Below are 21,896 nucleotides of genomic sequence, written 5' to 3'. Positions count from 1 at the left end.
CGATCCCAACACCGTCATTTGGCAGTTCGCACTTACCGGCCGCCCAGAATCCGAGCATCCGAACATCCTAGCACGCCCTAATCCTCCATCCCTCCGGCACAGTCTGTTCTATAATCCCGCCGCGGCTTACCACCGACCCACTCCGGAGTCAAACGACACTACGTCCGGAACACCCTCATCGCTCACCGAGTCGTCCGAAAATCTTCCGCCCACTTCTTCACCTTCCCCTATTCCTCCTCCTACAATGGCCACAACTATGCCCGTCCGCGGTCACCATACCGCTCCGAAATTCAACGGAAAACCCGAAGGACTCCATCGCTTCTTCTCGGAAGTGGAGTACCTCGCTGCCCGTGCTCAGGTCGAAGGCCGGGATCTCATCCGAGCTACAATCGGATATCTCGACGACTCCGACTGGGAGATCTGGCGCAGCAGTGGCGATGCAGCCGACGGAGACGACTGGGATGCTTTCAAAACGTGCATCGGGAAGCTCTACCCCGGATCGGATAACGAACGACGCTGGCGTCCGTCCGATCTTTCCACTATTGCTGCTCTCCAGTCCCAGACCCCGATGCTCACAAAGGACGATCTCGGAGTCTATCACCGAAAGTTCCTCGTTCCGGCCAATTGGCTTCTGTCCAAAAATAGCGTCTCCACCCAGGACGTCGGACGAGACTATCTTGCAGGATTCGATCCGATCACCCGTCAGAAAATCAAGGACAGATTGGCGATGGTCCACATGCAGCATCATCCGGACGATCCTTACACGATCACGGAGATCTATACGGAAGCGAACTTTATTCTCGGAACATCGACTCCGGCGACTCTCACAACGTCTTCGACATCTCCGACAGTGAGTCCGACGGCTCCGGTTACGGTCAAAACCGAATCCGCTGACATCCGTGCCCTGCAAGCTATGATGCAGCAGTTCATGACCATTCAGCAAACGCATCCGCAGTATCCTCCTCCTCCTCCGCAATATCCGTATAATCCGAACTCATTCTATCCGTATCCCCCGCCTCCGACCGCTCAAGCATACGCTTATCAACCCGTCCCGCCCCAACAAAACTATCAGTATCCGCCTCAGCCACCCCCATCTTCCCAGAATCAGCAATCACGTCCTCCTCCGCCTCCTGCACCACAAGGGACTGATCCGAGACCTCCCCGGAAGTGTCACTTCTGTCATTCCGTCTACCACACGATGGGCTCGTGTCCGGATGCGGCCCGATATGAACGGAGCGGGTGGATCGGTCGGAACGAAGAAGGCCGATGGATGGTGCTCCCGACCAGAGAGACTATCAATCGTTCCTTCCCCGGAGACTCGTTCAAAGAGCAGATCGACAATTGGATGAGAGCCAACAATAGACCTCAGGATCGCGATGCCCCTCCTCACCCGATCGTCACTCCTGCAGCCACAAGTTCCGGAGTAGCGTCCGCGAATATGGTCGAGGTTAGCACCTACCACTATACGGAGGCCGACGAGTCCGAGTCTCGGGCGTTCATCGAAGAGCTTCCGAGCCCGTTTGATCTGGAGGAAGAAGAGAAAGAGGAGATCTTCTTGCAGGTTCTCATGCAGCGGATGCCCGACGTAGCGAAAAAGTACGCTTCATCTCAGAAGAAGAAGGATGTCCGTTTCTCCGAACCGGTCGAAACGACTCCGAGCGCTCCGGCAAAGGCTCCGTCCGAACCACCCCTTCCTCCTTCGATTCCGGTCCCCTTCCCTTCCACTTCGGCCCGTTCTCAGCTAGCTGAAGCCATCGAGACCGGTCGCACGACGTACCGTCCGAACTATCGGGTCCAGTCGAACATCGAGAATCCGAAGGTGGCCTCGGATGTCCTGGAACGCGCCCTCAACACCACACTCACCATCACACAACGGGAACTGTTCGCACTCTCGTTTGATGCTCGGAAAGGACTTCGGGATCTCATTTCGTCAAAGCGGGTCTCTACGGAGACTAACTACGCGTCCGTCAACATGGCAGCGTGCTACGACGACCCCGAAGACGTCGTGGAGGTTCTGATGTCCGCCACCCGGGATCCGAACAAAGAATGCATTGTCGCAGCTCCGACCCAGTCACTCCGGATCATCCGGCCTATCTTCAACGATCGGTACGAGGTCGAATGCATCCTGGACACCGGATCACAGATCATCGCCATGCGCCGCGACGTCTTCGACAATCTCGGGCTGCTCATCGACATCGACAAGTTCATCACCATGGAGTCCGCGAACCTATCATCGAACCAGACCATCGGACTCGCGCACAATGTAAAGATGTCTCTCGGACCCGTCGATCTCTACGTCCAAGCTCAGATCGTGAACGATGCGCCTTATGAGGTACTCCTCGGACGCCCCTTCTTTTGTCTCACCTCCGCTGTCACCCGCGACTACCCCGACGGTCGTCAGGACTTGACCATACACGATCCGAACTCGAGCCGTCGTTTCCTCATCCCCACTTTCAAAAGGGTCCACCGCTCCCGAGAGCCTAAGGAGCATTTTTAGATACCGTCGAGGAACCCCTGTGGCGAGACGAGTCTTTTATACCCCCGTCCTATTCCTCTCTTATGATATCGCTACCCGATTCCGCTCCTTCTTCAGTTCCGCTCCGCTGCATTACCTATCCGAAAACACTTTTATATCATATATCCCCTTCCGAGCCCGACCCTTCACTTCCCCTTCTGTCTGCCCCCCCTTCCATGAACCGAAAAAGTACATATGATGCTCCGCGTGATTCCGGTCCCGACCCGATGGCTCCGGTGTATACTTGTGCCCCTCCGCCCGTACCTAATACTCATTCTTCTTGCGCGTATGACGAATTGCCGGATGAGCGACGGATCTATTCAGGTCTTGTTGATATCATCGAAGATGGCATTACTCGGAGTGCTTCTTATTTTGATATTCCCCTTTCCACCACTACTTCCTACTCTACCTTTACATCCTGGTTTGTCCATAGCGACGCCGACACTCCACCCGCCTCATCCGAAGTTCCCGCTCCGATCCCGACCACAGAAGTCTTCGCAGCGACTGCCCGGATGCCAACATACGGAAAGAAGCCCTACCGGAAGGTCGCCAATCGCACAGTACCCGTCTCCACTACGCTTCCCGAACAGTATCGGATTGTCCGACGCGAACCTCCCGACATCTTAGCCGACCTTCTCCCGCTTCCTACTCAACCACCCGACTTCACTCCGGGACTCCGGTACACTCAGGAACGCGCTGACAAACAGGCCGTCGATCCGGACAACTGGCTTTCTCCGGAGGAAATCAAACTCGCGCACTGGTTCATCCGGACCGACGAGGACGCTTTCGCTTGGTCCGAGGATGAACGTGGCAAGTTCTCTGATGAATGGTTTGACCCTGTGGTGATGCCTACCATCGAGCACGTTCCCTGGGCACTCCGAAACATTCCCATTCCTCCGGGCATCTACGACGAGGTCGTCCGCGTCATCCGAGACAAGATCAAGTCCGGAGTCTACGAGGAGTCCAGTTCTTCTTACCGGTCCCGCTGGTTCTGCGTCCTCAAGAAGGATGGAAAGTCTCTCCGTTTGGTCCACGATCTTCAGCCTCTCAACGCCGCCACTATCAAGGATGCATCTATTCCGCCTCGGGTCGAAACTTATGCCGAAACCTTCGGAGGCCGGTCTTGCTACGGTATCTACGACTTGTTCGTCGGATTCGACCAACGGAAGCTAGCGGAAAGCTCGCGCGATCTCACAACATTCCAGACGCCTCTCGGAGCCAAGCGTCTCACCGTCATTCCTATGGGCTTCACCAACTCCGTCCAGATTCAGCACGGCGACCTCACCTTCATTATGCGAGACGAAATTCCCCACGTCACCGATCCGTACATCGACGATTGCCCTGTCAAGGGTCCGCTTACACGATACGAGCAACCCGACGGATCCTACGAAACCCTACCCGATAATCCGAACATCCGGCGCTTCGTTTATGAACATATTGCAAACATGCATCGGATCGCGCACCGGATGAAGAAGTTTGGCGGAACGTTCTCCGGAGTCAAGCTACGTGTTTGTGTTCAGCGCGCATCTATTGTCGGACACATGTGCACTTACCAGGGTAGAGAACCCGACGATGACAGGGTCCAAAAGATTCGTGATTGGCCTGTGCCCGAGAACGTCACCGACGTCCGGGGTTTTCTGGGTACCATCGGAGTCATGCGTATCTTCATCCGAGACTTTGCGAAACATGCTAAACCACTTGTGCAGTTGACCAAAAAGGACGTTGACTTCGTCATGGGCCCGGACGAACTAGCTGCCATGGAGACCTTGAAGAATCTTGCCATCACCTCCCCCGCTCTCCGGGCTATCGACCACTCATCCGATCGCGAAGTCATATTGGCCGTCGACTCCTCCACCGTAGCCGTCGGGTTCATCCTCTCCCAGGTAGGCACCGACAACAAGCGCTATCCGTCCCGTTTCGGATCTATCACTTGGAACGACCGAGAATCCCGCTACTCCCAATCCAAAATCGAGCTCTACGGACTCTTCCGGGCACTTCAGGCCACGAAGCTTTGGCTTATCGGAGCTCGCAATCTCACTGTTGAAGTCGACGCGAAGTATATCAAGGGTATGATCAACAATCCGGACATCGTCCCGAACGCTGCGATGAACCGCTGGATCGCCGCCATTCTTACCTTTTCTTTCAAACTCAAGCATGTTCCAGCTCGGGATCACACTCCGGCCGATGGCCTCTCACGACGAAGAAGAGCCGAAGAAGACCCGGTCCTTGTAGAAGATGTCGAGGGTTGGATAGACGAAGCGTGTGGTTTTACTTTACAGGTTCACTCGGACGGCGACGCCTCTGTCGCTCGGGTTGCGCAGAACCGTTTCCGGGGTCATCTCGGGTCCCTCGTCCGCACGTTCATCTATGATGAAGACTCTGCTGGATTCAACGACTCCGACGATTCCGACGACATTCCCCGGACTCCGAAGGCCGCGGGTAAGGACGCCCGGATGTTGGAGATAGAGACCTTCCTCCGGACGAGCAAGGCTCCCGTCGGACTCGCTGAACCCGCCATGCGCAACTTCGTTCGACAAGCGCTCAATTTTTTCTACCGCGACGGCAAGCTCTGGCGCAAGGATAACCACGGGAAGCATAAGGTCTACATCCATCCGGGTCGCCGTCTCTACTTGATCCGGGCTGCTCACGACTCTCTCGGACACAAGGGTATCTTCGTCATCCGCACGCGCCTCCTTGAGCGATTCTGGTGGCCCTTCCTTGACCAGGACGTCCGCTGGTTTGTCAAGACTTGTCATCAGTGCCAGATCCGCTCCAACTTCAAACTACACATTCCGCCGTCTCCAACGATTCCACTTTCCCTTTTCCGCCGCGTCCACATTGACTGCATGGTGATGCCTTCCGCCAACAAATTCAACAAGATAGTCCACGCTCGGTGTGCTCTTACCTCTTATCCGGAGTGGCGCGCGCTTCGCCGGGAGACCGCGGAGACACTGGGCATGTTTATTTTCCAAGAGATTCTATGCCGCTGGGGCGCCATCGAAGAACTTGTGACGGATAACGGTACCCCGTTTGTGAAGGCAGTCGAATATCTCGCAGAGAAATACGGCATCCGACACATCCGAATCTCTCCGTACAACTCCCAAGCCAACGGACTCGTCGAGCGGAGACACCGGGACGTGCGGGGTTCCCTCCTGAAGACTGCGGATGGCAATGAGAAGAAATGGGTTGAAGTCGCACCATCCGTCTTCTGGGCCGAGCGCGTCACCATCTCCAAGACCTCCGGAATGTCTCCTTACTACATGGTACATGGCATCGAGCCCCTTTTTCCGTTCGACCTCCACGAAGCTACCTATCTCGCCCCTCCTCCCGATACCACTCTCACCACTGAACAGCTCATCTCCATGCGCGCCCGACAACTCCAGAAGCGTCCGGACGACATCGAACGTATGCGCGAGAAAGTTATTCGGAGCCGGATTGCTTCCCTCGAGGAATTCGAACGTCGGTTCGCCCGGACGATCAAGGACTTCAACTTTCTTCCCGGACAGCTCGTTCTGGTTCGTGATAAGAAGATAGAAGGTGATCACTCACTCAAGCATCTGCCTCGCTACATGGGACCTATGGTCGTCGTCCGACGCACTCATGGCGGATCCTACGTCCTGTCCGAACTCGACGGTTCCATCTCAAATCTACGTTATGCAGCATTCCGCGTCATTCCGTACTACGCCCGACACCGCCATCTCCTTCCCGTCCCCCATTCTGCCGAACCCGACGACTCCGATGACCCCGACGATCTTCCGGAACCTCAGTCCGCCGCGAACTTCGCCGGACTACAAAATACGACGAACGACCGAGTTTTGACGCCTTCGCGGCAGCCTAACCGTCTAGTACTCTAAAATTTTTTCCACCCAGACCAGGGTTCGCCCTGTGTTGTATCCCGGACCTCGGTCCTGTTCCGTCTCTCATCTTTCACCTCTCTCATTTGATCTCTCTCCTGTCCGATCCTTATATTCCCTTGCATTTGCCTCGTATGCGTCATCCGACGACTCCGGTGATCCTCCCCCGCTTCGGAAGCCTCCGGACTTGCCGGTTTTACGCTGCGTCCTTTGTTTTCACTTATAATCACTCACGCATTTTCTTTGTTAGTTACCAAGAAGTATGATTAAAATTTACTACATATGTTTTCAAGAAGTGTCTACGGGCCAAGCGCCCTTTCTCTCCTCTCACTCCCCGTCGTACTCAGCGTCCTCTTCCCTTCTCTGGTCTTCTTCCCGCTCCTCCGCATCCCCGGCTTCCGCCCGTTGCGCTTCCTCCAATTCTCTCCGCAGCACCAACGCCGCCAGACTTCTTGTAGCCGCGGCCCGAGTATTCTCCGCCTCCTCCGTGGCCTGCTTGAGAGCAGCGATTCGCGCGTCCATCGACGACATAACTTGAACGAGGGTCCGGAGCTCGTGGTCTGCGCAAGCCTCCGTGAGGACGGGCATCACCGAGCTCCCAGCTCCCGCTCGCGTTGTCCGGCTGCTCTCGCCGACTTCAACCCTCCGACGGCTGCGAGTCCGAAGTGCAGCTCCTCCGCGCGCCTTACCCTTGTTCCCCGTGCTCTTGCTGCCCGCCGCCGTGGCTTCCGCCGCTCTCACCTGCTTAGCCCGCGTCTTCGCATGCGAGCACTTGACTTTGGAGCCGGTGCATGTCTCGCAGGCGTGGCAGCCGGTGCCGATACAGGTAAAGTACCCTTGTTGGCATCGGAAGCACCGCCTCGCCTCCGAAAACTCAACAAGCGGGTGAGGGCACGACTCCCGGGATCCGCCGTATCCGCACCCCCACTCCACGTTGTTAGGGCTGGCACTCGCGTCTGTTGAGTCCGTTAGCCTAGTGATAACGGCTGTTCGTACTTCTTACCTGCCGGATTGTACTCGCCGTACTCCGCTACGTCGAGAGGCGCTGCCGGTGGTGGACTCTTCAGTTTGGCGTCCTCCGTGTAGTCCGCCCGCTTCCGAAGCCGCTTCGACCGGGGCGTCGTCTCGACCTCGCCAGCATCACTCTCGACGGCCTTCCGCTTTCCGGCTCTGATTGCGCGAGCGCGTCGACCGCGCGTCCTCGGAATGGGCGTGCTGTCGTCATCTGCGTCCGATGTGATTTCAATCACGTCGTCCGCTTCCCCTCTGCCGACGGGCTCCGGCGCTGCACTCCCGCTTCCACATCCAATCGCTCCTGAGCCGGCGACGAGCTTGGCCTTTCGCGCAGCCTGACGTCGCGCCTCAGCAGCGAATGCGTCCCGTCGTCGTGCGTCACGCACCTCCGCAGCCCTTCGGGCTTCCTCCGCCCGTCGTTCCTCTGTCGCCTCGGCCTCCCGTCGTTCTTCATCCTCGGCCCTACGACGTTCTGCATCCGCGGCCTCCCGCGCCTCCTGTGCTAGGCGGTCGTCCTCCGCTTGCCATTCGGCGAGCCGGCCCTGCGCCTCGAGCAACTGCCCCGTTGCTGTAGCCATCGTGGTCCGAACTTCATCTTCCACGCTTCCCAGCAGTTCCCGCCCGACCAGAATCTCCTCCGCAGCTGACAACCAGTCCTGGCTTCTGTTAGTTGGGATTGCTCGCATTTATCACCTACTACGCACCTGTTGCTGCTCCATTTCCACCACAGCCAGCTCGACGTCCTCGCGATGAGCGTCGTCCAACTCCGGCATCGCGTCTCCCATGCCAGCGAAATACTGAACTTCGGTTTCGTACGCGACAACCGCCTCCTTCTTCTTCATTGTTCGGAGGTCGTCGGTCGTGTGTGCGGGGACGTGTTGAAGGGAGTTCGACATGGCGGATGCTATTGGTAGTGATGAAGAGAGAAGAGCAAGTGCGAACGTTGGACTTCGTCGAAATTATCAACAATCTGTCAGGTGACCGCGCTTCCTTTTGTCCCACGCCACTGTTTCGGTTCGCCCACCCACCTTCCCACTTCGCAATTCTTGCTCGCCGTGTACGTTGCCCCGGAGGGTCAACACATAAAGTCCCCGGGGGATGTAAGGGTTGAACCCTTTCGTTCCGTGCACTCCGGCTTCCCCTATCCCCTATCGACCCCTCTCCGACTCTTCGGATGCGCTCGCACATGACTCGGACGTCACGAACCCGTACCGGACACGCGTGATAACGGATCAGACAGCACGGATCAATGTTTAGTCTCTTTTGTTTTCGGACTCTAATATTTGGACTATACTAGCACCTTTACTCGTTCCTGGTCCCTTTTCTTCTCGGACACTTCCGATATTTTCTTAGCTACAAAAACCGTCTATACTCGTAGTTAGAAGAATAAGATTTGTTTCCCCCCCACATCGAGTCAGATTCTAAGCCGTCCGAACCTTTCTTCTCATCCGTTGTCAGAGTCTGCCGCTGTCCGAGTCCGAGCCCGAGTCCGATCCGAAGTTGCTTTCTCCTGCCGTCCTTGTCATTCTCCTGCCGTCCTCGTCGTACTATCCGAAGCCAAGTTGTCTGTTCGCGTCCGAGCGCGTCCGAAGGCATCCGAAGCCGTCCGAAGCGTCCGAAGGTTCTCAGTTGTTCGTTTTCACTCTCGGACTCATCCTTATCACACTTTACTCACGCGGGTGTCGCACGGACTTGTCCTGCCGGAGGCGGACCCTCGCATTTTACTAGACTACACTACTAGTCTACGCGTACATTCACTACTACAGTACATATTACATCAGAGCCCACAAGAGAGACGCCTTCGGTGGCAGATATCGATACGGTTTAGAAGTTCTCTGTGGGGTAAGGGAAATACGGTCAGGATTGATCGGGATTGTGGTAAGGCAAAAAGGTTGACGCACCCTTTCCGAAGAAGAAACGAGTACCCTTCGGGTGAGAGTACTTGTTCGAGTATTGATGGAGTTGTTTCGACAGCACTGGAGGACCACAGAAGAACTAGGGACAACTAGGTCAGCAAAAAGCAGGGGAACAGAAGTAATGGTTGTAGACATACCACTCCGACATCGGTTTCTGGATGCTTGTCGACGATCGAACTGAACACTCTGTCCCAGTTAGGTCGACCGAAGTGAGTGGGTGCGCGCAGGGAGGTAATTGCATCCTTCTCGGCACCGACATCGTGAACAATGATGTTGTTCATGTCGTCTTCCTTTATCTTGGCAGTAAGGTAGATGTTGATCTCGATACGGTTCTGCGTGTCCTGTTCTTCGATGGCGTGCAAGAGTGAATGGAACCACTCGGCGGTACCGAAGTCACGGATGACCCATGTGAAGTAGACCTAAAGAAATGAATACTCGGGTACAACGAAGTGAAAAGGTAGATAATTACCTTTGAAAGACGGGTTGGCTTGGAGTGATTGAAGTTGTTCATGCGGTACCATATCGACTTTAGGATCCTTAAGGACAATTTAGAACGGTTCAATAAATATGACAAACGAAGAAACTTACGAAGCAAACGGCGTGACACCGATACCAGCACCAACAAGGAGGACAGTCTCGTAATTCAAGAAATCCTCACTTGCACTTCCAAATGGCCCGTCAACCATGACACGAGGGAGAGTGCGGTTGATCGGTGGGTTCGTGTTTGTACCAACAACCTTACCACCGGCAGGAGCCTTATCTTTCTCCTTAGAGAAGTCGCAACCAACAGCGAGCGCTAGAGCCCTTGTGAAGTCACCGCAAACACGAATGTGAACGGAGATATAATCCTCTTCTGGTGCGCTACATTCTGCACTGAGTTCTCGTTTCTAAGCAACAGCAAGAGAGGACAAACCTAGTGAGGGTGAAGGGGTGCCACTGGAAGTAGGATACCTCAGGGCAAGAGAGGAAGATGTACTGTCCAGCACGAGTAGTCGTCTTCTCTTTCTTGATTTGGAGTTCCATGACATCGGAAGGATGCTGGATAACTTTGGAGATGTAGGTGACATGACGAGAGCGGACTTCACGCAGAATACGCTCAAAGATCCAGATGACACCGCCAACAAGCCAGTAGCGCTGGAGACATGTTCAGCTCGATCGATTATTCCCTGCATCTGAGCGCACTCACCCAGAAAACACCGATTGTGTTGAAGGAGCAGAAGGGTGGTCTGTCGGGTTGAATCATGCAGAACATACCGTGGAGTTGCCAGTTGATGAAGAAGACGATGAACAGGTGGTGCGAGTACCAGAACCACTCAAAGTGAGCGCGGCGCCTCTTCTCAATAGCAAACCACACCATGATGCCAAGCGCAGCGGTCATGATCCATCCAGTGAGACCCGGCCCAGTGGCGAAATTGGCACGCAAAAATCCGACAAAGATCTTGCCGGGGGTCGTAGCATTTGGGTCGAGCATTGCGAGCTTCGCAAAGTTCACCATGTGAGCGGCAATGTGGACGAACGAACCGGCAACAATGGACCAGGCGGTAGCTTTGTGGAAGGTGATATTCTTGTCGAAGGGAATGATGTCGTTCAGGGGGGTTCGGCGTAAGAAAGAGATGAAGTTACGGCAGACTGGGAGCAGGATGAAGATAACATCGATGTGCAGGACTAACGCCGCCGTTCGGGCAATGGCTACAAAAAAACTGAGCAAACCGCTAGTGGGCGGCGGCCGAACCTAGACCACTCACTGAATCCATAGCCAAAGAGGCTGCGGGCGGTGTTCAAGTTGTCTTTCATCTGGTAGTGGAAGAACCCGAACACGGCGACAAGGATATGCAAAAAAATCCAAACACCAAAGAACAACTGCCTCCCTCCTTCGTTAATCATCCAGAGATTGAACTTCTGGCCGAACGTCGTAGGCACGAAGAGGCCATTGCCAGGCGACTTTACGCTGTTCGTGCGCTGCAACCCCTGCAACCTCCTCCTCTCCGTCTTGTTTCGCTGCAGAAAGCTCGGCTGGGCTGGGACGTCGGGCCCTACTGCTGGTGCTCCATCTGAGAAGTCTAGTCCTGACGAACGGTTTGGCATGACGGGTGTTCTATTCGACGACGGCCAGCGTAGAAAGCGAGTCTTTTGGGAGAATAGGAAACGTAGAGACCGGCCTGCTGGTCAATAAGTAGTGTAGTTCGAAAGGAAAGATGGGGGTTTCAGAATGAACTGCAAGATATCCTATTGAGTGGCAGTTGGTTGGTGATGGGAAAAAGATGTGACAGCCGATCCATCGGCAAGGGGGCGAAATCCATGACAACAGGTCTCAGTATAATATTTGTTGCCGTTCTAAAGGCATCCAGACCGTGTCGTGCCTCTCAAAATAATACAAAGAAACGGAGAACGGAACGACGAGGAGCTCAGCACGTACGACTGCAGTGCAGTAAATAAAGCCCTAGAAAGCTTTACTTGCTACAATGCTACCTGTCGAGTCGCTTGGGCCTAGCAGATTCCGCAATCAAGCTTCGAGCCTCACATTGACAGCGCACCGGCGACGGAGGGGTTTGCGAAATGCCACGGTCGCTATCACAGACTCCATCAGAGTATCAAAATCAACCGTGCGTTCGCAATCACTCATCCTACATCAAAGGAGAACCTAACCTGTCAGCAGCATTAACCATCACTCGCATCATCATGAAGCTCAACTTGCCGAAGAAGATGCACGGCGTTAATCAATAATACTTAGCTCGTGCCACAAGCGGCCTACATACTGTTTGTATGACATATGGACTCCGAAGCAAAACACGTCTTCTTCGCGGGCCACTCGACCTTGCGGGCCGTTCAGAACTTCTCCGCCCCAGCTTCCTCGTACTCGTGATCGTTCCAACGCATAGACCAAAATACACCGTTGGTCATATAAAGTCCAAGGAAGGGGGCCATGTAGATCGCCTACGCAATCCAAAATGTCACTCAAAACAATACTTACGGCCTTGCTCGCCCTCTGGCTCCTCGCGATCGTCCGGCCCACGGAATGCCGACCCGACACTGAGCGAGTATGCTCTGTACGACCCCTTGGTGCGGGCAGAGACGACACGGAGCAGGTGCGTTACACAGCTCCAAGAATAACCGGAGATGCTGTAGTATGTTCAAATGACGTTCGTTACCAAGGTTCTTAGAGCGATTGATACCTGCGGACACGGCGGTAGAGTCGTCTTGGAAGCTGGCTCCTTCAACATAACACGGTGAGTTGCATCAGCGGAGAGGAGATGCGGTTGAACACTGGTGATTAATTCATTGTTATTAGGAAGATGACCTGGGATCTGAGAGATTCTCGCGTGGACGTCCATGGCGTACTGAGCGTAAGTATGCGAATAATCCCTGATTCTGAGGTGAACGTTGACGTAGTTGCCTGCGATAGTTCCAGCCAGACATCGAATATTGGTTGAACGCGACCAATACATATCGGGTCGTCTTTATCCAGGTGAGGAGAATAATGCTGATGTAGCAGACCGTGTTTCTGATAGTATCCGGTAGAGCCAAGCATCCTGGTTCGTCGTAACAGGAGAGAACTTCGTAATTGATGGGCACAACACGGGTGGCATTGACGGGAATGGCCAGGTAGTCCTTCCAAATCCTCATCCTATTTCATCGGTGAAGCATCGGGAGAACTGACCTTGTTTGTTTGCCTGTCAGCCTTGGTGGTCATTCTTCGCTACCCGTACCCGAGCAGACGGCGACGGACGTCCTATCTCCTTTACGCTCTGGCGAACGACCAACGCGCTCGTCAAAGACTTCCACATCCAGGCGCAGCCCTTCTGGTGCAATACCGTTGCGGAATCCCAAGGCGTCATCTACGGTGAGTCCCCCATCCTCTTTCATTCTTGGGTTGAGCGTGGCCCTTTTGGTGGCGATGCGGGGAAGAAGGGTGACCCGGTAGCATCAACATCGACTGACTGGCATGACTCGGATGCAGATGGTATGAAATGCAATGCGAGCAACAGCGACCCAAGCTTCGCCGGCAAGAAGTGAGTCTATCTTTAGGCGTTAGAGACGGGGGCGAATGATATTAATAGCGGGTGGGGGTGGGGATAGTATTGTCCCTAACACAGATGGTGCGCACAAGAATAAACGCGGGAGCATGAGGATCTGACGTTGTTATAGGAATCAACACGTACCGCAGCACCAATGTGTCGCTTCTGAACTGGGACATAACATGCGGGGATGATTGCCTTGCCATCAAAGGAGTCAGTAAGGTTCCGCGATCTGTTAGCCTACAAGCACTGATGCTTCGTGGCGGGTATGCATTTATAGAATTCGACCGACCTGACGGTCCGCAACATAACGTGTCGGGGAGGGAATGGGATTGCCTTCGGTTCGTTGGGACAGTATGCTAACTTGGTGAGTGGACCATATGTTGCGAGTCCCTCATCGATCAGCTGGACTGCAAACTGGTAGTCGGACAACGTACGCAACGTGGACATGAGGGATTTGAAGGTGAGCTTTCCTGTCACTGGTAAAGAGTGCTGAGTGCCCTTGACGACTTCGACTGAAGATGATTCGTATCGATCCTAATATCCAACCGAATATGGGCAACGGGGTGCGTGATACGTGGAATGATGCGTTTACATTTACAGCAGAGTGATGGGTGTCGCGCAGGTCTATTTTAAGTCGTGGACCGGAACAGTCAACGGCTCCCCACCAACCGGTGGCGGAGGCGGAACTGGTGCGTGCGGCAAAGTGATAGACGTCTCAACGTCGTGACGAAGGTGACTTCTTAACAAGGTGTCGTCGACAACATCACTATCAGCAATGTTTTACTCGATCGTGTCAATGCACCCCTCCATCTCTATCAAACAAACGGCGGTCACTCGTAAGCACATGCAAGTAATCAACAGCATCATATGGAGACTTCACTCGCGTACGTATTTATAGTGGCGATACTCCATCGCAACTGAAATTCGGAGGCCTGCGCTTTTCGAACTGGTCTGGAACTGCTTTGACCAACAAAAGTAAGTTGGAGCGTGTAGACCTTCTCGTCATCATCTGATTTCGAACGGTGGCATCAATTGATAATGGGTGATGGCAGTCGTCGACATTGAATGCAGCCCCGCTGTAGGTTGCCAGGAGGTCGTTTTCGAGGACTTTTCCGTGGCTGGCCCGCAAGCGCAAGCGCCTAGGTTTATATGCCAGAACGTGCGCGACTTGTCTGGACTCGGCGGTAAGTTCCTCCTTCCAACTTACATTCCAAGCTTGACAGCCCATTTATTCGCTGCAGTGCCCTGCAACTCGACGGGATCGGCGTAACATCCGGGTGTCGCTACCGCTACCACTTGCTTGTACACACCGCTATGCCATCATATGAGAACTGGATATTTACATCAGCCCATCAAACGCATTCTGTGAGTAGGAACAAACGACCTAACAAGATCTACTTCGCAGGAAAAAGCCGACACACATCGCTCCTCCGACAGTACACAATAATATTGCCCATACAACCACCGCATACGCTTCTTCGCTTTCCCCTGAGCGCGTTAGGATAGGTCGAGCGAGTTGCGCCACGATCAGGGCAATCTCTCCACGCGCAACCATTGCTAGTCCCAGGAAAACACTCGCCTGAGAGCGAGTAAGGGTGGGTGGTGAATGTCCCAGTACTGCTACTTCTACTTCTGTGACTCTGGGAGCTGGCCACAAGAAGATAGTTCCACCGACGACGGCTTTTGCGAGGAACATGAGGATGGCATAGACGATGCCGCGCCATATCACTGCAGACGATCCATCTGCGACCCCAAGAGCACGTATAGGAAGCGAGATTCCGATCGACGCGAAGAAGATTGGGGAAAGAAATGACTGCAAGGCCGGTGAGATGTATCGTGCGAATGTCATGGCGGAGAGCCCTTCGTGCACGACTGGAGGAGGATACGAGTGCGTCGTTTTCTGTTCTTCGGCGGCGAGAATAATATCTTCCGTTGTGTATCCCTTGGTAAGGAAGTTCAGCAAAATCCCGGCGAGATAAGCACCGAAGAGATCGCTTGTTCCAGCGTAACGGGCTCCTGCCACGAAGCCGGATAGCACTATGACGATAATAAACAGTAACGACCTTTCATGGTACCTTTTTGGTACTACCCGGCTAAGGTGGTACGTGACTCGCATACGGTTGAGCAAGTAGGCTAGTAGGGGGACCAAAATTCCGAACGCCACAGAAACAAGGATTGGTTGGACGATGATCTGCCACGGAATACCGCCGTTTGTGTCTGCGAGTTGCGCAATGATCGCGGCAATAACCAGTCCTACGATGTCGTCCAAAAGTGCGGCGCTTAGCAGAACAGCACCAGCGCGCATCTGTCTCCATTCTGGTTTAAGCAGAGCCAAAGTTGTGCCCAGTGATGTAGAGCTGAGAGCTGCACCGGCCGCGAAGGATTGGAGAAGGGTATATCCGTATCCTACATGTAACAACAACATGGAAAGACCTATGGGGACCCCGATGCCAATTACCGCCGCCACCGTTGAGAGGAGGAGATTGTCAATGAGGAGCTGCGTGTTCGTCGTCAATCCCGCTTCGAAGACGAGAATCAGAAGTCCGATATATCCTAACTGGATAAGTGAGATTATGAGGTCGTTCGGGAGTATATCTGCAGCTTGTGGTCCATATACAACCCCTATAATCAGTGAGCCAATGAGCCCCGCATTTATCAGCCACTCGAAAAGGGCATCGGCGACGTTGATGAGGAACAGAAAAGAAGAGATGGTGAGGATAATAGTGGCCGGTGGATGTTCATATATCGCAGTTTGTTGTGCCATGTTTCAAAATATCCCTCCATAAAAGACTTCAGTGCTAAAAGAAGGCTGTTTTTGTCGGCGGCGGCGATGGTGGTAAGTATTGAAGCTTTGAAGAATAATATCCAAGCTCAAGTGCTGTGCCTCATGGTGACCTATTCGAGCTTTCCCACGATCACAATGAATATAATTACAGGTGACCTTGCTTCGCCACGCCTCACGACAAACAGGCTCGACACCGTGTAGCTCGTTCCCCACGAACTGTCCCTTCGAGGGATCTGTCTTTTCGCGAGCGGGTCAAGGTCTGAGCATTGTATCCTCCTCGATTGGTTCTAGCGGAACCTAACCTTCAAGGTTGCGCGCCAAACCAGAAATTCGCTCAACTCCGTCATTGCCCAAAGATCTCCTGGGAGGGCCTGGTGGATTTCGAACCTGCCTGAAATTTGGCGCGAGGATTGGGTGGTCGCAATACTTCGTATCTGCCAGGTGCCTATCGACACGCGCGGATCGGCTGTGGTATTTCCAAGGCCCGGCGATCTTCATACTTTCAAGACTTCTGTTGAGCGGGTATTCGATGCCTCCTTGCAAAGCGCCTCATGCAAACTAGGAGCACGACGGCGAGCTGACCTGAGGACTGAGGACTTCCTTGTACTCGGGTCTTCTTGAAAGCATTGGTCCCTGCTGGCGAGTGCTTATGGCACCCCAGCCTTTGGGGAAGATACTTTGCTACCGTTCAGGGCTGCAATCGGCCCCTGTCGGTCCCGTCAGCCCATACGTTCCTCGAGCGGATATAACGCTGCAATATCTTCAGCATGACGATGTTGCTCCCTAGGGCGGTTCCCTCGAGCGCCGTCACAGAGGTATCTGCTTCGACGTGAACGTCCTACCTTCGTCGTCGCAGCCCTCGCGTGTGGGTATGTGCTCCTTGAGTTGCGTTGGGTACTCAGCTCCAGCCGGCGCCTAGCGCTGATGAGCGTGGCGAATGCTCAGTGTTCGTTGTTGTGCTACTGCCTCAACGGGGACGATGCTCAAGGGATCCCTGGCCCGGTCCCCCTTGTGTGACGTCCCTTCTCGTGCGTAGACAACCTTGACGCTAAAGTCTTCATTGTGTGCGGATCTTTTGCATGCACGAGGGACTCTACCAGCTACGAAGAGGCGCCGCCCTTTAGTGCACTACGCGGTATGCGTTTGCCTGCGTGGCCTTCGCACAACTCAATTCAGACTATTACGAGCCTGTTGCCATAATTTTTCATCCCCCCTCATTCGTTGAGGCTTACGGACTCTTTGAAGACCAATTGTCCAGTCGGGAGACAAGTATATCACATATTGTTCAATTTTGTTTCGAAGGTGGTAAGTCCTTGCCTGTCTCAATTGTTATGATTTGTAACAGGAATACATTCACTCATTGATTTTTGTACACTTGAAGATCATGAAGCTTAGACCTAGGCGGTACAAACAGCACAACCGCGGAGCGTATGTTGATTGCATGCCGTGCACCATTGAGCTGTGTTGTCAACGGCTGCAGCCTAGACGATTTCTATCAGCATACTCCCACATCAATACCTAAAGGCTTACTGATAGGGTTGATATAAATTGCGAAATGGGGACCGCGGTCTGATTGTTGAATATGGGTAGAAGACGGGCATCGGTGGTGGTGCCATTCCTGAACGTCAGGCTCACGGTAGCTTCCCTATCGTCAGGCTTCCTAACTTCGAGCGCGACCGCGGAGGCGTAGTCAACTGTTTGACGCGAGAACATCAATGATTGGCCTAGCGATAGAATTATTGAAAGACGAACCAATGCCAAAGACATCAGGCGAGCCGGTAGGAACATCGGTGATGTTAAACAGACTAATGAATGGTTTGTAGCTGATCTGGTTGAGCGCGAATTTGAGCGGATCGGTCGAGTTGGCAATACGCTTCAGGTTCGTGAAGATGGACGGAAGGATTGTACGGATAGCAACTGGATTCCACCGAATAGTAAGCTAAATCGGAAAGACAAGGGATGTGGATATGATGCTTACTGTTACCGATACCGGACGGAGAGGTGTCGGAGAACACACCACGCTCGTGGAAGTTGCCCAGATCGTAAGCCTGGGCAGCGAACGTGGGAGGTAGACTTTGGAGGAAGGTCGCATTATGGATCATGTTGACGTTGACAAAGTCAAATATCTAATTGATTCTGAGATCAGCTGGACAGTGCCACGCGCCGGGGAAGGACGAGGCCACGTACATTGAACTGAATTGACGGGGTCCGTCAGTGTTCTCATCTGCTGCTCAAGGTGTACATATACGTACCATATTAGTGAAATTGACGTCGCGATCACCCAGGAAGGGCTTGAGCTGGTTCAGGAACGGTGCAGCTTCGGCAGCCTTGGCTAAGAACTCGGGAGAGTTGTAGAAGGCAGATGTGTGGAGTTCGAAGTTCTGTGAGAGTGTTTAGATTTTATTCGACCGATAGAATACCGGACAACATACAGGACAAGACGTAAAACTGTTCAAGGATATGTCCTGGTTAGGTTCAACGGATTCGACTACCAGTAAATATGGTCAATATAATTCCTGACCATATGGGTGGAGTGCTTACTGGGAACGTATTGGTAACCACCCATGGCACCCAGAACGGTGGTACCGTTTGCTAACGTAGTGCTGAACTGTGTGGTTGGCGGGTAGAATCCCTGGAGGAAGGCAATGCAAGACTCAAAGATGATGTTGCCTTCCCCAGCAGCGTCGGCGCGAACAATTAGTTGATTGATATCAACTAGGTCAGTGTTCAGGTCGTCGATGCGGTTGGGGCCAGGTTGAAGGTATCTTTGCCTAAAGAAATCCCCTTGGTTGAACGCTTGAACCTTGTGGATTCCGTCAATGAAAGAAATGCAAAGGTAATAGATGGAACCTACAGTGCCGAGAGGCGTGAGTGTCGTCTCCGATGGCGTATACGTCAAAGGATCTTGGAAGAATTCCAAACGATCGCCGTGACGAACAAGGAGGATGGCACCCAGCAAACCTGAGGCTAAGTTGACCATTATTTCGACAACGTCCTGAGCGAGGGAGTATGTAGAGTAGATCCGAAGAAACTGCAGAGCCAGGGAGAAACGACCAGGGAAAAGTCTTATTTATACAGAATTCTGCCTATTCATTTTACTGCCTTTCGACGCTCCGGCGTGGGCGGACCTGGTACGGGAGAACCTTGCAGGAATGACCGTACACATGCTCCATCATGGTGTCACCCTTGTTCGCCGCCGCCCAGCAGAACAAGCACTGCGCATGCTCAAGTCACTCCCTATATTTATCTTGACAGATTGCCGTACAGCATGTCTGGCCAGTTCATGTCGATGTCTTCTCACTAGCCCGGGCGCGAGTAAGTGTAGGTGAGAAAGATACACCTCTCCTGAGTATGGAAGCCGTAAGTTAGCCTTCGGGAAATATATCGACTGGTGCATGTGGCACTGGCAGTCTTGAAATGCCGTTGACATCTCTGGGAGCTTGGGCAGAATTTACAGCGCGCCGACTAGCCGCTGTTTCGCAGCAGGATACAATCGCGCCTGTGTGGCGTATCCCCGAACGTCCCTGTATGTTAGTTCAATCATGTATATTCATATAGACGAGTTGCTGTTGTCAGCGCCCAAACATAAACATAGTAATATCCAATTATCCTCACCGCAGGCAGAGCTGCAGAGGTTTGAACTTCCGCTTAAGCTTCAAGTTCGTCTATGTTCATTAAGATGGTTCGCTGAAGGAAACCCACTGGGAAATGAATTAGGAACCTTATAGGTGTATGCAACCTCAGGGTGAACCGGTGACGCGACTCTCGAACGAGCCTCGCAAGCGAGGAAGCGCAGCCACACGTTAGGGGCGCTCAGGAGCTTTGAATGAAGTCAAAGAACCATTAGATTCAGCACCGTAATGTAAGTAGTACGAAAAAGTAGGTAGGTTATTATACGGGTGCTACTCTATAAGTCCATACATATGTAGAGCGAAAAGGTGTTACAGAATGTAAGGCTGTCGAGTCTCGATCCACAAGGAAATCATTAGTTTGGGACATGATTATACAGAGGTCTCTTTTGGGGCGGGAACAGCCCAAGTTGGCATATAGTCAATGGCATATTTCGAAGACTTGGTCGGCTTGGGTAAGTTCGCGTTGTCGTCTCTATTTGATCGCAAGTTGAGTAGACGGAAGGCGTAGTATCGCGGAAACACGTACACAGTTGTTGGCGACGATGGTCTGGATCCATAGCCCGGCAAGTAATCAATGGCATATTTGGATGGATTCGGCTTCGGGGCAGTGGTGACAGGATACCCAGGTAAGTAGTCGACGGCGTATTTGGATGGATTTGGCTTTTTGGCAGTGGTAGTAGGTGCTGGCGACGCATCGTCGACATTGCCCTGGCCCTTGTTTGGTAAATAATCGATGGCGTATTTAGTTGGTCGAGGCACAGGCGCATCTACCTCACGCCCATTGAAATGGGATGGAACGATGGGACCGTGTCCGTAGATCGGGTGCCATCCTGGGATCCCTGGTGCTTCGCTGGATGAATAAAGTCAGCCTGAGGTATATTTGTATCGAGCGGTAGATTATCTTACCCCTCGATGGCCTTGGACTGAACAACAGGTCCAACGCCGTAAATTGATTGCCATCCTGGAATGTTGGCTTCTCCATCACTGTCGAATAGAGCTGAGTAACATGCCACCTTCGTACGGGAGGGTCGTACATACCGAGTGATAGGTGTGGGCGCTGCAATGGATAGCAAGGCAAGCGCGAAGCAAACGACGACAGCGAGTTTCATTGAGGAAGAGGTCATCGTTGATTGGGTTGTTTTGGTAGTTGTTGGGGTTGTAGCTGACTTTTCAAATGCAATGGGATGTTTTGATGATGGTACATCTCGAGGCAATCCAGAGATATTTTATACAGAATCGTTCCAGTAAAGGATCCCGTGAAATCTGAGCGAAGTGACCAAGGCTCCATGCAAAAGGCATCACTGTGGACAGCTTCTATCCACTTGCGCGTGTAGCTGGAAAGAGCTTTGGAGGCGGGTGTGTACCCAGACCGTCTTTGTGGGCACTAGATACACTGCATCGTTTGGGTGACTTGGAGCCGAAATAGACCTGGGGCTTTGCGGGGCTTTGCCGACTCGCTTAGCTGATTTAAAGCTCCAGGCAGACAAGGTGCACCATGTACACATTCGCTCGTGAAATTTCTGGGTCTCAGTCTCGACCGTCAGAGCAAGAGGTAAGTTAGAGAAGGGGGACGAGATATAGGCGTTGACTTCTGGTCTAGACGTATTATTAGCTTGGTGAGTCAGACAAAGTCCTTGGGTACGCACGACGGTCAACATTTGTTATTGTGATTGAAGTCCCCCTGCTTTAGAGAAGGCGGCGCTGCTGGACCGATTTTGCCGAGTACTGGACTTCTTCCCTTCCATCGAGGTCGAATCCACCCAAAACATCCCATTCTCAAAAGTATATGCCTCAGAAAGCCTGGGGCAAACCTCGGGCAAACACTGTGAGTGGTCGACGAAAAACATGTGGAAAAACGCTATTCAGTAAGCAACTTGCAGAGTCCTCCGGGGGTAAGTCATCGTCTCAATCCAACGAAGTTGCGGATATCCTCGACCAGAGTCGCTCGAGGTAGGGCTACACATTACCCTCGGTTCAGTCTTAAAAGCCCTACAATAGCTTGACGGGCAACGCGAACAGTCGCGACGACGCGACTGTGTGTAACAGGGGCTCAGGGATGGTCACGTTTGCGGGGATATTTTCTCCGGTAACTTCGTCGCCCATATGCCGGCAACGGGATGAGGTACGACGACCACTAATATTTGTATTGGGAGGACCGGGA

At 53.1% G+C, this 21,896-nt stretch overlaps 5 protein-coding genes across 5 annotated transcripts; 1 reads left to right on the top strand and 4 right to left on the bottom strand.

Moving 5' to 3' along the window:
- Window positions 1-9,207: 9,207 nt before the first annotated feature.
- Window positions 9,208-11,384, bottom strand: PC9H_000226 (uncharacterized protein; the record flags this gene model as incomplete). Its single annotated transcript, XM_036769888.1, has 8 exons — window positions 9,208-9,218; window positions 9,285-9,378; window positions 9,437-9,718; window positions 9,769-9,835; window positions 9,888-10,160; window positions 10,213-10,433; window positions 10,486-10,988; window positions 11,045-11,384. The coding sequence occupies 8 exons, from the start codon at window positions 11,382-11,384 to the stop codon at window positions 9,208-9,210; spliced, it is 1,791 nt and encodes a 596-aa protein (XP_036635733.1).
- An 863-nt stretch (window positions 11,385-12,247) lies between these two features.
- Window positions 12,248-14,588, top strand: PC9H_000225 (uncharacterized protein; the record flags this gene model as incomplete). Its single annotated transcript, XM_036769887.1, has 15 exons — window positions 12,248-12,385; window positions 12,453-12,526; window positions 12,589-12,643; window positions 12,703-12,765; window positions 12,819-12,935; window positions 12,978-13,309; window positions 13,377-13,396; window positions 13,446-13,528; window positions 13,596-13,682; window positions 13,740-13,778; window positions 13,837-13,881; window positions 13,941-14,007; window positions 14,067-14,154; window positions 14,217-14,293; window positions 14,371-14,588. The coding sequence occupies 15 exons, from the start codon at window positions 12,248-12,250 to the stop codon at window positions 14,586-14,588; spliced, it is 1,503 nt and encodes a 500-aa protein (XP_036635732.1).
- Window positions 14,589-14,702: 114 nt separating this feature from the next.
- On the bottom strand, window positions 14,703-16,082 carry SSC1 (Hsp70 ATPase ssc1; the record flags this gene model as incomplete). The annotated part of the gene is made up of 1 exon (XM_036769886.1): window positions 14,703-16,082. One exon carries the CDS (start codon window positions 16,080-16,082, stop codon window positions 14,703-14,705), a length of 1,380 nt encoding a protein of 459 aa, XP_036635731.1.
- Window positions 16,083-17,500: 1,418 nt separating this feature from the next.
- PC9H_000223 (uncharacterized protein) lies at window positions 17,501-19,083 on the bottom strand (the record flags this gene model as incomplete). The annotated part of the gene is made up of 8 exons (XM_036769885.1): window positions 17,501-17,584; window positions 17,634-17,797; window positions 17,856-18,020; window positions 18,082-18,229; window positions 18,356-18,484; window positions 18,536-18,591; window positions 18,645-18,906; window positions 18,958-19,083. The coding sequence occupies 8 exons, from the start codon at window positions 19,081-19,083 to the stop codon at window positions 17,501-17,503; spliced, it is 1,134 nt and encodes a 377-aa protein (XP_036635730.1).
- A 1,021-nt stretch (window positions 19,084-20,104) lies between these two features.
- On the bottom strand, window positions 20,105-20,859 carry PC9H_000222 (uncharacterized protein; the record flags this gene model as incomplete). Its single annotated transcript, XM_036769884.1, has 4 exons — window positions 20,105-20,207; window positions 20,262-20,585; window positions 20,642-20,719; window positions 20,774-20,859. 4 exons carry the CDS (start codon window positions 20,857-20,859, stop codon window positions 20,105-20,107), a joined length of 591 nt encoding a protein of 196 aa, XP_036635729.1.
- Window positions 20,860-21,896: the final 1,037 nt, after the last annotated feature.

This window comes from Pleurotus ostreatus (assembly GCF_014466165.1).
Source record: "Pleurotus ostreatus strain PC9 chromosome Unknown scaffold_1, whole genome shotgun sequence".
Taxonomy (NCBI): Eukaryota; Fungi; Basidiomycota; class Agaricomycetes; order Agaricales; family Pleurotaceae; genus Pleurotus; species Pleurotus ostreatus.
This window is presented reverse-complemented; position numbering and strand designations above follow the sequence as displayed.